This window comes from Natrix helvetica, assembly GCF_964273705.1.
Source record: "Natrix helvetica genome assembly, chromosome: 1".
Taxonomy (NCBI): domain Eukaryota; kingdom Metazoa; phylum Chordata; class Lepidosauria; order Squamata; family Natricidae; genus Natrix; species Natrix helvetica.
This window is the reverse complement of record NC_138548.1, coordinates 19510857-19527206: the sequence shown is the minus strand read 5'-3', so window position 1 is coordinate 19527206 and position 16350 is coordinate 19510857. Positions and strand designations below refer to the sequence as shown.

Here is a 16350-nt window from a genome sequence, read left to right as displayed (position 1 = left end):
AGTTGGAACAGAGCAGAAAAGAACAATAGAACTGGAAGGGACCTTGTTAGGAGATGATAATGAAGAAAAGGGAATAGGAAAGGATAAGTATAAAATTATAACAGGGTTTGTGGGAATACCATCCCGAAAACACACCAGTTCGGAGCTGAAAAGAGATAAGTACAACAACAGAAAAGGAAGAAAGTAGGAGAGGAGAAGAGAGGAAAGAAGAGAGAAGGAAGAAAGAGGAAAGGAGAGGAAGGGGGGAAGGGATAGAAAGAAAAGGAGGGAGGGTAGGAGGGGAAAGAGGAAGAGAGGAGTAGGGGAGAGGTAAGGGAAGTAGGAAAAGGAAAGGAGAAGAGGAAGGAAGAAAGTAGAGAATGAAGGGAGGGTGAAAAGAAAATTAAAAATAGGGTGGTGTATGGGATGGTAAGAAAAGCAATCCGGGATGTATATCTTAACTTTTTAAATGGAAAAACAAACATGTAAAAGTGATAAAGATAAATAAGAACAATAACTATGTGAACGTATACCTGTAACTATATATAAGAGAATAAAAATAAAAAACCTTTTACAAAAAAACAAAAAAAAACTATTGGAAGGGACCTTGCAGGTCTTCTAGTCCAATCCACTGCTGAAGCAGGAAATCTTATACTATTCCAGACAAAGGACTGTCCAATTTCTTCCCAAAAAGCCTCCAGCGATGGAGCCCCCACCACCTCCGAAGACAGGCCCTTCCACTGGTTAATTGCAACCAGGTGGAAAAACGAGGCTTACCTGCCACTCTCCAATGCTTTCCACCCGCTGCCCGAAGGGCCGTTGGAGCCCCGTACACAACTTGAAGGCATCGCTCCGGATTTCAATGATATTGTTGATGAGGGCACACATGGCAGCCAAGGGAAAAGCCGACGAGAAAAGGACCATGTAGCCAAATTGGATGAACATCTCCTGGTAATCTTGAAAAGTGTCCTGGGTTGAGACAGGATCGAAATGTTGGGATGTCTAGTGTGTCCATGCGCAAGAGAGAACTACAAAGCCCATGCAGCACTTCATTCATTTGCTCTTTTCTAAACTTCCTTTATCCCAAAGTTTAGCACTTTGGGATAAAAGTGGCATTGTTTTCTTCGGCAGGAAGAAGCTCCAAAGATAGAAAACATGAGTCACTTTCAGAACTCACTGTCTTTTGGGAGGAATAGGTTTTTAAAGAAAGGTCCAAATACCAATTAATTAAATAATCAATCAACAATCACATACAATAAACACACCGTGTTTTCTTGAAAATCAAGACCTGTCCTGAAAAAATAAGCCCTAGCTTGATTTTTACACGTGTGCTTTACCTCCAAAATAAGCCCTAGTTAAGACCTCGTCCACTCTGGGTTGCACGGGGTGGGGTGAGGCACATGGGTAAAAATTAAGCTAGGGTGGGGATGGGGGGGTGGAGTTGCCCTGTGAGGCAGCCAGGCCTTGCACACCTCAACACCTGCCTTGCCTTGCCAGCCCACTTCTTCTGCATCTGCTTCTTGCTGCTTGTGCACATCGCCCTCGGCCTACGTTTTCGCTGTCAGAGGCCTTCAGGAAAGACTCTGAAGCTGAGAAATGAGGTCCGGATTGATGCGCCCCCTACCCCCTTGCTTTGCCGTCAGAAGTCCTTCAGGAAAGGCCTCTGAAGCTGAGAAACAAAGTTCAGATCAGAGGTGGGTTCCTACCGGTTGGGCCCGTTTCAGCCGAACCGGGAATGGTATGGCGGTGTGGGTCGCTGGAACCGGCAGCAACCCAGGCCTGCCACGTCCCCGAACCAGTTCTCCAGTTGGCAGCATCAGTGGTGCCATCTTGTTTTTAAATTGTGTGCATGCACAAAACAATTTTAATTGAACTGCGCATGCGCGCACACGAGCAAACCGGCAGTAAAGCCAGCCGGAACCCAGCCCTGGTCCCGATTGATCTGGAGCTCTGTTATCGGCTGTACAGGCTTTTCCTGAAGGACTCTGATGGCAAAATGGAGACTGGGGGCGACGTGCATGAGCGGCGACAAGCAGCTGCAGAAGAAGTGGGCCGGCAGCGGACTCCTGCTGGGCGGGGCTGTCGCCGCGAGTCAGTGGAAGGCATCCCCTGAAAATAAGACCTGGTGCCTTTTTTGGTGGGAAAAATATATATGACCGGGTCTTATTTTCAGGGAAACACAGTAATAGCCTGCTTGCCTAGTCAGAGGAGCACATCTGGATCTTACCTCATATTTTTTCATGCAGCTCTCCACTTCGGCTTGGGCAAGCTGCGTGATGTAGTTCTCCTCTGGGGGATCGATCCATGAGGACCTCGCATGTCTTCGATTCTCATACCCCTCCTCTTCTTCTTCTTCCTCGTCTTCTGTGAGGTTCTTGCCTACCCGTGGCCTCCGAGCCCGCATGGTAACAGCTGGCTCCTTAACTTCCGGTAGGGCCTTAAACGGACTATCTGAGGCTTCATCGCTCTCATCATCATCCTCGCACAGCTCAAAGACAGAGGAGGGGTCCATCCCTTTCTCCACCATGGTGGGACTACCTTCTTCCAAGAAACTCATATCCTCTAAACTGGGATTGCCCGTCTTGCGTTCAGCTTTTTCAATGAAGCTCACTTTTTTCAGCTTCAGCCCACAGTCAATGATACTCTCGTCTTCTGAGTCTGATTCCTTCTTCTCCTCGTCCTCTTCTTCAGGCACACCGCAGCCCCCGTTGAGGCATTTCTTCTCCCCCTTGACGGCCCCCTCGGGGGCCTCATGGACCTCTGGCGAGTCATCGTGCCTGGGATGCCGAGGGTTGGTGCCGCACGAAGTGGTGAATGTGTACTTCTGGGTAAGCAGGCGGAAGAAGGTGTGGGTCACCTCCCGAAGGTTTTGCATACTGAAGTCACCGCGCTTGAACTTGCTGTATAAGTGTGGCTGAGAGACTTCCTTAATATTCTGCAAGAACTGGCGGGTAATGAGGAGTGTAGCCAGCATCTGAAAGAGGCAGGAAGGAAGAGCAAAATATCCTGGTATTAGCCCTTCAGCACAGACAAGACTAGGAAGCAAAAGTCATGCAAGTCAATGCTAGTTTTATCATGAGGTTATGGTAACAGAGTCTTACAAGTCTGAATGCCCTTGGCACCTCTTTCCTTCCCTCTCTTTATCTTACAGAATAACAGAATTGGGAGGGACCTTGGAGGTCTGCTCAGGCAGGGGACCCTATGCCATTCCAGACAAATGGTCATCCAATCTCTTTTTGAAAACCTCCATTATTGGAGCATTCACAACTTCTGTAGGCAATTCATGCTACTGATTAATTGTTCTAACTGTCAGGAAATTTCTCCTTAGTTCTAGGTTGGTTCCACCATTGCTTCTTGTCCTGCCTTCAGGTACTTTGGACAATAGATTGACCCCCTTTTCTTTGGGGCACCCTCTTAGATAATGATCTGAGGCTAAAGTCCTAAGTCCGCACTACCTGGATATAATAAAAAATAAAGCAAGAACTTAAATAGCAGGAATTAGATGGAAGTTGTAGAATAGAAATTTAGTTGAAACTAACCTGTCTTTAGAAAGTCAAAATTAATCTAATATTAAGCATGCAGTTGTGTGCAAATTTAGGAATTATCTTTCTTGCCAAACTGTATTATTATACCCTGCAATCCTGATCTTAATTCTGATTGTTTGGAAATCAACTAAGCTTCTGCTATCAGAAAGTGGTCATAAGACTGTAGCTTGCTATATGTGATTTCACTTCGAAGGCTGTTTAAGTCTTAGGATGAAGCAGCACTTTGGATGGAAGGCAAAAAGATACTCTAGAGCACAGGTGTCACGCTCGTGCAGTCATGTTGCAGTCATGTGACAAATCACGTTTTCCCCTTCCCAGAGCTGGGGTGGGCGTGACCCGTGTGTGACGCATCAGGCCCATAGGGCGCCAGTTTGACATCCCTGCAGAGGTGCTACTCTTTCAACCAAACCCGTTTTCCCCAGTATCCTATTTCTCTGCAAAGGAGAACAACCACGCCATCCTGCCCAAAATCAGAGTTTTTTGAAAGAATTGAAGGCAATGTGTCTTGTGAGCACCCAATTACTTCAAAACTCCTGTTTGCTTTCAATTCTGAAAACCTTTTCCGCCCCCATGCCAGTTTCATCATTGTTGGCCACTCCTAAGTAAATGTTAACAGGGTGGCTCAGTGGCTAAGAGGCTGAGCTTGTCGATCAGAAAGGTCGGCAGTCCAACAGTTTGAATCCCTAGCGCCCCATAACGGAGTGAGCTCCCATTACCTGTCCCAGCTTCTGCCAACCTAGCAGCTCGAAAGCATGTAAAAATGCAAATAGAAAAATAGAGGCCACCCTTGGCGGGAAGGTAACAGTGTTCCGTGCACCTTCAGCATTTAGTCATGCTGGCCACATGACCACAGAGACGTCTTCAGACAGTGCTGGCTCTTCGGCTTTGAAACGGAGATATAGCACCACCCCCTAGAGTCGGGAACAACTAACACATATGTGCGAGGGGAATCTTTGCCTTTACCTTTTAAGTAAATCTTGCTCAGAGCTGTAACAGCAAACTTCTCTTTTTTGGGGGATCATGGGAAAGCAAGTCTTCTTACAATGCATTGGATAAAATAAATGGGAAAGCAAGTCTTCTTACAATGCATTGGATAAAATAAATGGGATTAAATCTGAGGTTCTGCAGCCTGCTTATTCCTCCTCACCCCCACCCTTCCATACTCCCTCCATCATCAGGATCCTACTTTGGAGATGCCCAGATGCCAGGAAAAACTCAGCAAACTCTTAAAGGAGATGAGATAGAGGTGAAGTTGGAGAGTGATGGAGGGAAGGACCGCGTCTTTAAGCTGACGCACAAGGCTTTGGAAGAGAGAAAAGATGAGCAGGAGCTGTGGAGGGCAATACGGACAAGACAGAGAGACAGACAGAGAGAGAGAATAAAAACCATGAAAAATTAAAAGAACCCATAAAAAAAGGAAGGAAGAAAGAAAACCATGTTAGGAATGGATTCAAAGTGGCTGATAGTCCTTGGCTTTCTGAGGTGCAACTTTTTTGAATACCCCGGGAACATTTTTGGACCTAAACATATCCTAATGAAAATGGTACATTTATCTGAACCAACACTGTTTCTGGTTGTAATAGAGCCCAGTGCAATTTACCCCTTTCCCATTTTCCCTTGGCTGTCTCCTTCCAAACTCACAAATGCCATACCTCCTTGAGGCGGTCCATGTCTTTGAGGTAGAATCCAATGTAGAAAAGACTTAGGTATGAATTTACAAATTGAAACTGTTTGGAGAAGAGAGAAACAGAAAGCCATAAGAGAGAGAGTTGATGTAACAAGACTAAGACTAAATGTCTATGGAGATTCTCAGTCATCCAGTTCACGGTTGTCCCAAAGATGCTTTTTTCAGGAGGCAAATGGACTTTCTCGGTTTTCTTTGAAGATGTTTCGCTTCTCATCCTAGAAGCTCCGAGTGGATGGTGGGGAATGAAAGGATTTATACTCCTTTCAGACACCTGGTCAAAAAAGAAAGCAAATGACCAGCTATCTGCAAGGAGTATAAATGCTTCCATTCTCTACTATCCTCTCAGAGCTGAAGAAGCTTCTTGGACAAGATTAAGAAGCACCTTTGGGACAAGATTAAGACTGTCTCATTGTTTTATCTCTAGCTTTGGGCAATTTATCATGAGGCTGTTGCTGAATCATTGAACAAAAATAGCCCTGCTAAAATCAAAACAAGACGAAAGTTCATTGAGAATAAACAGTCCAAATAAAGGAAGAAAAAGTGTACATTTTTGCACACCGCATCACCATCAAACTTTTGGTGGATAAGTATGATTAGCAGCATTAAATAGCAGCATTGCAGGTAGTCCCTGAGTCGTGACTGTAATGGAGTTACAACGTGACAGTTGTAAAGTGAGTTGGTCATATGATTTTATGAACTTTTTGGCAGCAGTCCTTAAGTGAACATGGTGGCCATTAAGCAAACACAGTGGTCATTAAGGGAACGCTTGGTTTGTTATGGCCTAGTTTTGCCAAAAAACAGAGGTAAGCGCCGGTTTTTTTTTGCAAAATAGGCTGCAAACTGCCAGATTTGGGACCATCTGCCAAGCACTTGAATTCTGGACATGTGAGCCTAAAGGAGGCTGATCATCAGAACTTCAAATCTGAGTCATAGATACACTATCTTGCCAAAAGTATTTGCTCACCTGACTTTACTCGCATATGAACGTACTGTAAGTGACATCCCATTCCTAATCCATAGGGTTCAATATGACGTCGGTCCACCCTTTGCAGCTATAACAGCTTCAACTCTTCTGGGAAGGCTGTCCACAAGGTTCAGGAGTGTGTTGATGGGAATTTTTGAGCATTCTTCCAGAAGCGCATTTGTGAGGTCACACACTGATGTTGGACGAGTTTACGTGGCCTACCACTTCGTGGCTGAGTTGCTGTCGTTCCCAAACACTTGCATGCTCTTATAATACAGCTGACAGTGGACTGTGGAATATTTAGGAGCGAGGAAATGTCACAACTGGATTTGTTGCACAGGTGGCATCCTATCACAGTTCCACGCTGGAATTCACTGAGCTCCTGAGAGCGACCCATTCTTTCACAAATGTTTGTAAAAACAGTCTGCATGCCTAGGGACTTGATTTTTATACACCTGTGGCCATGGAAGGGATTGGAACACCTGATTCTGATTATTTGGATGGGTGAGCGAATACTTTTGACAATATAGTGTATCTTCAGGATAGTTCCATCAGACCTTCAATTGGTCCCTAAGCAACCAGTTTTAAGTTGAAGATTACCTCTAATCTTGCCAACTGAGGGACCTTCTTGCCAAGGCTCACCAAAGAAAACCGAAGCCATCAAAAGGAAGAGACTCCTGTCTGGAGAAGCTCATCCTGCGGGATTTTTGAGACTGTGTCCTACTTTTAGAATTGGAACAGAAGCCTTCAAAAAGGCTCAACTTACCAAGACCATTTTGATGATGAGGTGTTTTTCGTAGGCACTCTGCAAGCGATAGTTTTCTGCAAGGAAAAGGAATGAGGAGGAGGTAAAACGTGGCAGTTTGGAGGGGTCTTTTCTAGAACCCGAATAAACTGATTTCTCAGTGGCAGCAGTGAACCTAAGCAGAGTTCACTGTGGTAAGATGGACAGCCTATAATAGTGATGGTTGACCTATTCAGCACCAATTGCTGAAACTGGAGCACGCGCCCAAGCACCGGAACCTGAAAGAGAGCAACTGGCCGGTGCGTATGTGCGTGACGGAACCCGGAAGAGCATCTGGTGACGGTACACATGCCCACAGAGAGGGCTCTGCATGCCACCTTGGCATGAGTGTCACAGGTTCGCCATCACGGGCCTATAAATTTGATAAACAAACCTCTTTGGGTACCATGTGTCAACAATGTACTGGCAATCCTGGAAAAGATTCTCTGAGGAGTAACCATCTTATGGCTGAGAATTTGATATGGGCCAGTATCTGCTGTCTAAGCAATGGCGTCTTAAAAGTCTGATTCTCTAACACTTGGCATTTCATGGTGGCACAAGAGTGACCCTTGACAGGTATGGGTCAAGCTTGCCAGATGAGATCCAAGTGGGCTCATCCAGTACCGTATCTTACACCAGGCAAGTGCCTTTGAGAAGCTCAGAAGAAATGCATAAAGTGAGGGTCCTTTCCAGTTTAGCCTTAGCTTCAGGGATCATTTGCAATCCTTCTCTATCTTTCATAACTGAAGTCTCACCATTCTATCAAAGAACATGAGCTCTACCAAGCCAGAAACAAAAATTCCACTTCTCCCCCACCACAAGAAACAGATTTTCAAAGCACTTATTATCTTCATTGGCTATTGTAAGTTTGGCATGGCAATCAAACTGTTGAAAACAGCTATATTCCTACAGCTATATCCCTAAAACAGGGGTCCCCAAATGTGCCAAATTCTGGGAGTTGAAGTCCACAAGTCTTAAAGTTGCCAAGTTTGGAGACCCTTGCCCTAAAACCAAGTTTTGTTGTATTCGGGTCTTTTCCCGTGTAAGGTTGAGATTGTCTCAACCTTACACGGGAAAAGACCCGAATACAACAAAACCAGCATATATATATATATACATATATATATATATATATATATATATATATGTAGTCCTTGACTTACAACAGTTCAATTAGTGACTGTTTAGTTACAATAGGACTGAAAAAAAATGACGGGGCCAATTTTCAAATTTAAGACCATTGCAGAATCTTTATATCATGTGATCAAAATTCAGACGCTTGGCAACTGACTCTTATTTGTGACAGTCACGGTGTCCCAAAGTCATGTGATCACCTTTTATGACCAAGGGGGATCAATAGGGAAGCCAGATTTACTTAACAGTTTGACTAATCTGACAACTGTGGCGATTCACTTAACAAGAAAGTTCGTAAAATGGGGAAAACTCACTTAACAAATATTTCACTTAGCAACATAAATTTTGGGCTCAATTGTGGTCAGAGGTCGAGGGCTATCTGAGAGAGAGAGAGAGAGGGAGGGATAGATAGTTATGGGAAGAGAAAGGAGATACTAACATTGCAATACCTTGTTTTATTTTGGTTCCTAATCCCACTTATAAGGTTGCTCCAATCTTAAGATTTTTAGTAAGCACTGCTAGAATGCTCAGCATCCTTGGTTCACAGCACTCAGCTAGCTGCATTGTCCCCTTTCTCTGCTCTTCTTTCTCTTGTGTGCCTTTCCCTGATTTAGGGAGGAAAGTTGCGTAGCATCTAGACCAGTGTTCCTCAACCTTAGCAACTTTAAGATGTGTGGACTTCAACTCCCAGAAATCCACAACCAGCATTCCTTGCTGAGGAATTCCGGGGGCTGAAGTTCATACATCTTAAAGCTGCCTAGTTAAGAAATATTGATCTGGACTCCTTCTGGAAATTCCCAGATTTTGTGCCATCTCTTGCGTTGGACACAATCAAAAAGTTTCCTCGGGTCCATTTAAGGTTCCATTTAGCTTAGTTTTCTTTGGATCGGAAGGTATGCAAGGTGGATATTTACCCATATCATTTAGCCAGCAGGCAATTTTTCTGTAGATTTCATCACAGACGGTGACGATGACGGCCAGCATGATTTTGGGCAAGAAGCGAACCAGGCGTGGCAGCTCCTTGATGCTCAGCACAAATTCCTGGTCGAGGAGGAGGAGGAAGCAGATTGGAGAGCCAGGATTACATCACAACTGATCAATACAAATGCCGTTTGATAAAGGCAGAGGGTTCCTTATTGCTACCAATTCCCATTGCTCAATTATTTCTGTTCTGTGAATTTAAGCATTTCAACATTTTCTAAAAAAAACAAAAACAATAATTCATTTGACTATCAACAAAGCACTCCAAAGATAGTCCTTGACTTACAACCAACATAGAATTGTGAATGCCCCAACACTGGAAGTCTTTAAGATGTTGGATAGCTATTTGTCTGAAACGGTATAGGGTTTCCTGCCTAGGCAGGGGGTTGGACTAGAAGACCTCCAAGGTCCCTTCCAACTCTGCTATTGTATTGTATTGTATTGTATTGTATTGTATTGTATTGTATTGTATTGTATTGTATTGTATTGTATAGAATGACGTGATGAACATTCAAGTGCTTGGCAACCAGCATGTAGCTATGATGATTACAGCATCTCAGGCCCACGTCGTCTCTATTTATGAACTCCCCAGCTAGCTTCAAATAAGCAAAGTCAATGGGGACAGTTGGATTCATTTAACAATCATCTGATTCACTTAATAACTGCAGGGATTCACTTAACCACCATTGCAAAAACAGTGATAAAATTGAGTGAGACTTATTTAGCAACAGAAATTCTGGTCCCAGTTGTTGATTATTTCTGTCTGTCTGTATCATCCTTCTATTCTATTCCATTCCATTCCATTCCTATCTTTTCCTATCCTATCCTATCCTTTATCCATCCATCCATCCATTCAATTTACATTTCTCTATTTCAATCACGATTCTTAGTTGGTGAACAAAACACATTTAAAATATTGCCATTAAACTGTATATTGTTTTGTTTGTTTGTTTTATTGGATTTATATGCCGCCCTTCTCCCAAAGGACTCAGGGCGGTGTACAGCATTAAAAAACACATATTACAAAACTTAAAAGAAAATTAGAAACAATCCAAGAAACAAACCGAATTAATATAACACTAACATTTTAAAAATTGGATAAAATTAACAGGCCAGGCCGGCTTGCTGGAAAAGCCAACTTTTTAGGGCACGTCGGAAGGACCAGAGGTCGGGGATTATGCAAAGCTCCGGGGGCAGCTCATTCCAGAGGGAAGGCGCTCCTACAGAGAAGGCTCTCCCCCTGGGGGTCACCAGCCGACACTGTCTGGCTGACGGCACCCTGAGGAGGCCAACTCTGTGGGATTGCACTGGACGGTGGGAGGCTACTGGTGGCAGTAGGTGGTCTCGCAGGTACCCTGGGCCTAAGCCATGGGCCTAAGCCGTATAAAAAATAACATCTGCGATAAAGTAATCATATAAGTCAATCAGCATCAATCAATAACATCAATTACTAACACATATCCACCAAATTAATCCTGCCATCCAATTAGTAATCTAATTAACTCAGATGATATCAGATCAATCTAGAAATGCTCCACAAAAGAGCTCAGTTTTAAGTGTTTTCCTAAATGACAGCAGGATGGAGGCAAGTCGAATGTCAAAAGGGGCTGCTCCAAAGAATGGGTGCAGCTCCTAGCTTCAGTTCCTCTCACTTCCCAGAAACAGCTCACTACTTACTGCTTTTCCTGAGCTGTGCAGGCCAGACCTGAACCACTGCAAATGAATGGCGTGAATTGCACCTTTAGGGATCCTTTAGAGCAGTGTTTCTCAACCTTGGCACCTTTAAAATTCATGGACTTCAACTCCCAGAATTCCCTAGCCAGCTCAAAAAAGGGAAGTACCGCAGCTAAGCTAAAAGGAATTAAATATTCTACTACTCTTGTTTGTCAGTCTGCTTTGCATGGAATATTTTAGCCCTTGCTATACAGTGCTGATACAATATCGTGGACAAATAATGATATATAATCTAAATTCATATTGCAGCCTTGGCCAGCTAATAAAATGCACTATCGTCATTTATAGTAGTGTTTGGGAGAATATTCTGAGGAAGATGATTGGCTGATAAACAGCCAATGGCATTATCTCTCACCCTCCTCCATATGATGCCCACCCCCCAAGACTATTAACAGTGACTGAATAATTAAACTGAATTATTCAGATATAAAATGGATACATTCTCCCTGAAAGTGCAGGAAGCATAATAAAAGTTACACACCATGGCTCTGAGATAGCTGAAGTATCCCTTTTCTTTTCAGAGCATTAAAGGGTCAGTATGACACTGCTTAAATCTTACAATACAATAGCAGAGTTGGAAGGCACCTTGGAGGTCTTCTAGTCCAACCCCCTGCCTAGGCAGGAAACCCTATACCGTTTCAGACAAATGGCTATCCAACATCTTCTTAAAGACTTCCAGTGTTGGGGCATTCACAACTTCTGGAGGCAAGCTGTTCCACTGATTAATTGTTCTAACTGTCAGAAAATTTCTCCTCAGTTCTAAGTTGCTTCTCTCCTTGATTAGTTTCCACCCATTCTTGTTCTATCAGGTGCCTTGGAGAATAGTTTGACTCCCTCTTCTTTGTGGCAACCCCTGAGATATTGGAACACTGCTATCATGTCTCCCCTAGTCCTTCTTTTAATTAAACTAGACATACCCAGTTCCTGCAACCGTTCTTCATATGTTTTAGTCTCCAGTCCCCTAATCATCTTTGTTGCTCTTCTCTGCACTCTTTCTAGAGTCTCCACATCTTTTCTACATCGTGGCGACCAAAACTGAATGCGGTATTCCAAGTGTGGCCTTACCAAGGCATTATAAAGTGGTATTCACACTTCACGTGATCTTGATTCTATCCCTCTGTTGATGCAGCCTAGAACTGTGTTGGCTTTTTTGGCAGCTGCTGCACACTGCTGGCTCATATTTAAATGGTTGTCCACGAGGACTCCAAGATCCCTCTCACAGTTACTACTATTGAGGAAGGTACCACCTATACTGTACCTGTGCATTTTGTTTTTCTTGCCTAAATGTAGGCTGGGGCAAGATAAGGCCAATCTTGCGTGATGAACAGCCAGAACTTCTGATGAAAGCAGGAAATAAGAAAAGGCCCTTGGACTGGATTGTGGACCCTATCTACCCACAATGCCAGGAACACCTCACCTGCAATTCGAAGCAGCCCAGCATGGTAAGGAAGACAAAGGAGAGGCAGAAGATACAAATGGGCAAGCTCACTAAACACTGGAAGAGCAACCGCTTCCAAGGCGGATAGTAGAACTCTTCCGTGTTAGTCACTGGGCTGATGCGCTTCACACCCTGCAAAAGAAGGAGATACAGATACAGATTACAGAGTTGGAAGGGACCTTGTAGGTCATCTAGTCCAACCTGCCCACCCAAGCAGATGCTACACCATTTCTGACAAGATAGCAGTCCAATCTCTTCTTGAAAGCTTCTAGTGATGAAACTCCCACAACTTCCGAAGGCAACTTCTGTTCCATGGGTTGATTGTTCTCACTGTCAGAAAATTTCTCCTTATTTCTAGGTTGAATCTTTCCTTGGTCAGTTTTCATCCATTATTCCTCCTTCAGGTGCTTTGGAAAATAGCTTGACCCCTTCCTTTCTATGGCAGCCCCCCAGATATTGGAACACTGCTATCATGTCTCCCCTGGTCCTTCTCTTCACTAGACTAGCCACGCCCAGTTCCTGCATTGTATGTTTTTAGCCTCCAGTCCCCTAATCATCCTGGTTGCTCTTCTCTGCCCTCTTTCTAGAGTCTCAGCATCTTTTTTATAGTGTGGTGACCAAAACTGGATGCAGTGCTCTAGGTGTGGTCTTACTAGGGCTTTATAGAGTGGTATTAGTACTTCCTTTGATCTTGATTGTATCCCTCTGTTAATGCAATTTAGGATTGTGTTGGCTTTTTTGGCTGCCACTGCACACTGCTGGCTAATGTTTAATTGGTTGTCCACTAAGACTCCAAGATCCCTCTCACAGTCACTGCTATTAAGCCTGGTTTCAGATGACAAGGTTGACATCGCCAAGACTTGGGGGACTCTTGGGGGATTCTTTGGGGACTGTCCCTAGGCTTGTTACCGGACCAAGAGAACAAATGCAGATAGTCTTCGAGTTATAACCATAATGGAACAGCCCACTGTGGTCCTAAGTCGTAATGTTTCTGTTACTCCTGCCATTATGACTTGAGGTGCACCTGAGGATTTTGGTCCACTTTCCATCTGCTGGCACTCTGTATTTCCCAGTTCTCAAGTTTTTGAGGGTTAACTAGGTTAGAGGGGAGACTGGATTTAGGCTTTAGGCAAATCTATCTCCCTAGCCTTGATGTTTTCTCACTTTTGCAAGTAATAGGTACCCATTTAAAGTCATAAGGAGTACCATGCTGGACACAGCAAAGGCATATAAATTGAATTGAACAGAGGAGAGCTAAATGGGTTCTGGGCTAAATGAGAGGTAGACAATAGGATGGCTGAGATTTCTGTGTGACATGCCTAGATTTTATCCATGGATATGGGCAGCACAAATTATTATTTTTCAAACTTGCATTTTCTTCTTTTCTGAGCTAGATCAGACATTACTGACCCGGAACTGCGGCCGAGGCTCTTCGATGGATTCTGCTGGTGTGTCCAAAGTTCCCCATTTGTATGCAAATTCGGCTCCTCGGCGTTTCCACTCCTCCAGGAACAGCGTGGACCAGATAACATTGAAGATGGCAAATATAACAGAGCAAATGTCCCGGCTGGTCTAATTAGGAAGGGAAGAGATGATTAATGGAGAGCAAAGAAAGAGGGGAATTTCCACTGTTTTAACAGCTTCTAAAGAAGGTTATTTATCCCAGTTATCCATCAATCAGAAAAGTCAACTCCAACAATTCTCCCGGGATGAGAATGTCACCAATAAAGAAAAATATTGGTAGCTCAGGGTTGCTATTCTAGCACTGATGTTAGATGCTAGTTTGGGTAGATGTTTTTGGCAGATGTTGGTTTTGGTAATGAAACATCTGCAAGAAAACAACCGTTCAAAGATATTATTAACAAAAGGGTTGGGTTTCAAAAAAATTTTACTACTGGTTCTGTGGGCATGGCTTATTTTGTGGGCGTGGCTTGGCAAATTTATGTTTCAGATTGGAGATGGGAAATAAAATACGCTGTAAAACTTTTTTTAAAAAAGGCTGAAGAAAGCAGGAACTCGAGCCGCGTCGAGCTGAACACAGGAGAGCTGGAGGGTCTGAAGAGTGCATGGTTTTGTTCGCTGCCTGTGAACTCGGGGGGGGGGGAGCAGCCAAGCGAGCAAGCCAGTAATCAGCCAGTTGCCAAGTACCGTGCTGATGGGTAAACTCACGAGTAAACTGCAGATTAGAGGCAGCTGGCAGACCCTAACATCTCGCTTGGCTGCTCCTCCCCCACTGGAGCTTGCAAGCAGCAAACGAAACTGCTGCCTCCTGCCTCCATGCATTGAGGAGGCAGGAAGGCTCGATCCCACTTAGGAGGTGGTGGTTGCGAAGCCTCGGGGCTCCCTGAGCAGCCTATGTTGCTTTCCTGTGTGTAGGCTCTAGGAGGCAGTTGTGTGGATGCACATGGCAAAGACAAGGCAGGGCGAGCATTGGAGCGAGCCGGTTCGGGGGCATGGCCAGCCAGCCATCACCACCAATTTGGTGACCCACGCCCAATTACTACTACCAGTTCTCCTGAACTGGGAGCAACCCACCTCTGATTAACAACCAGCAATCTTGGCCTGAAGTTGAACTCCAAAATTCACCTTCCGACAATGGCCAGCCAGCCAGGCCTGGTAAGACAGGAAAGGAACAGCCCTTCCCTCTGCACCTTCTCAGTAGAATGCCAAGCATTTCTTTTCAAAATATTCCTAGCACAAAACTTCACACGTGCCTCATTTCAAGTGTGAACGGTGCTGCTTTGAGCATAGGACTGGTTCTGGCTGCAAATGTAAATGGTTGCATCAATTCTGTTTTTGAGCCTGAAATCTTTGCAAAATGTTCCAGACAGTCCATTCCATTCAAAACAGGATGCTGCAGTGCACTTGAAACATTTCAGAATGGGAACATTTCACCCACTCCTTGGATTTGACATCTCAAGATGATCTCCTTTGCACAAAGAGGTTCCTTTTGTCGTTAGTTGTACTCATACCTAGTCATTAAATACACACATGCGCACGCACGCACGCACACACACACACACACACAGAGTATATACTAGCTAGCCAATAACCCGGCATTGCCCGGGTATTTATTTATAGGGGGAAAATGTCCGGACCAAATGTAATTTCTAATGTTGGATTTTCTCCCTTACCAGAGGGAGCCCCCTTGTGGAGTACGGTGAAGCTACCATGGCAACTCCACTGTGCTTTACAGTAGAAGCCATTTTACGGCAGTACAGTAGAAGCCATTTTAAGGCATGGCTGTATTTTAACAGAATACACACCCCCGGAAGGGGGGTTAGGAGTGTCTTACCCCCACAGTATTCATTTCCACAGAGTAAGTCATCTGTGTACCAAGTTTGGTTGAAAATGCAGAGTTATTCTGGAACACACACACACACACACACACACAGCCAGCCAGCCAGATAGGTTCAATCTATTTTCCTCTTTCTCTGAAGCCAAAAAAATAGGGACTGGCTTGGTGGAAAAAATCCTTAAGGTTGGTTGGTGATCAGAAGCATTGTGGAGGATACAGAACCTTATCCTAATAAAGGTAGACTGCCTTTGAAGCTGGAGGGTGCATTGTTAGCCATGGATACTGGTAGCCATTGATAGAGAGAGAAGATCCCTTTTCAACAGATCAAATCCCCCATCTGATCCAGCATCCTATTTTTAACAATGCTCAGATGCTTCCCAAAGGTTCATCAACAGGAAGGAAAGTTACAGACTTAGGTAGCTTTCATTTACTTAATTGGTTATGATGACAGTTGGTCCTCAACTTACAATGGCAATTGGGATCAGAATTCCAGTTACTTAGCAAGGTGGTTGTTAATCCGATTTTATGACCTTCTTTGCCACAGCTGTTAAGCGAATTACTACAGTTGTTAAGTGAATCATATGGTAGTTGTACAAATCCAGCTTCCCTTAGAGACTTTGCTTGTCAGAAGCCAGCTGGGAAGATAGCAAAAGGCTGTCACATGATGGTCATATGGCAAACCATCATACACACATGCTGATTGCCAAGCACCCAAATGTTGATCATGTGATGTGACTGTGCGGATGCTGCAATGGTTATAAAAGTAAGGACCAGTTGTAAGGCATTTGTAGTAATTTCAAATGGTC

General features: G+C 44.2%; 1 protein-coding gene across 2 annotated transcripts in view; it reads right to left on the bottom strand.

The window, feature by feature from the left end:
• ANO8 (anoctamin 8) overlaps positions 1-16350 on the bottom strand; it is a 106611-nt gene that overhangs the window by 32332 nt on the left and 57929 nt on the right. For both annotated transcript variants that reach the window (XM_081958347.1, XM_081958346.1), the window contains exons 8-14: positions 13657-13818; positions 12226-12378; positions 9008-9134; positions 6942-6997; positions 5177-5251; positions 2207-2953; positions 757-948 (exon numbers count right to left, since the gene is read on the bottom strand). In XM_081958347.1, the coding sequence (XP_081814473.1) occupies positions 757-948; positions 2207-2953; positions 5177-5251; positions 6942-6997; positions 9008-9134; positions 12226-12378; positions 13657-13818 (1512 nt within the window). The remainder of the gene's footprint in view (positions 1-756; positions 949-2206; positions 2954-5176; positions 5252-6941; positions 6998-9007; positions 9135-12225; positions 12379-13656; positions 13819-16350) is intronic.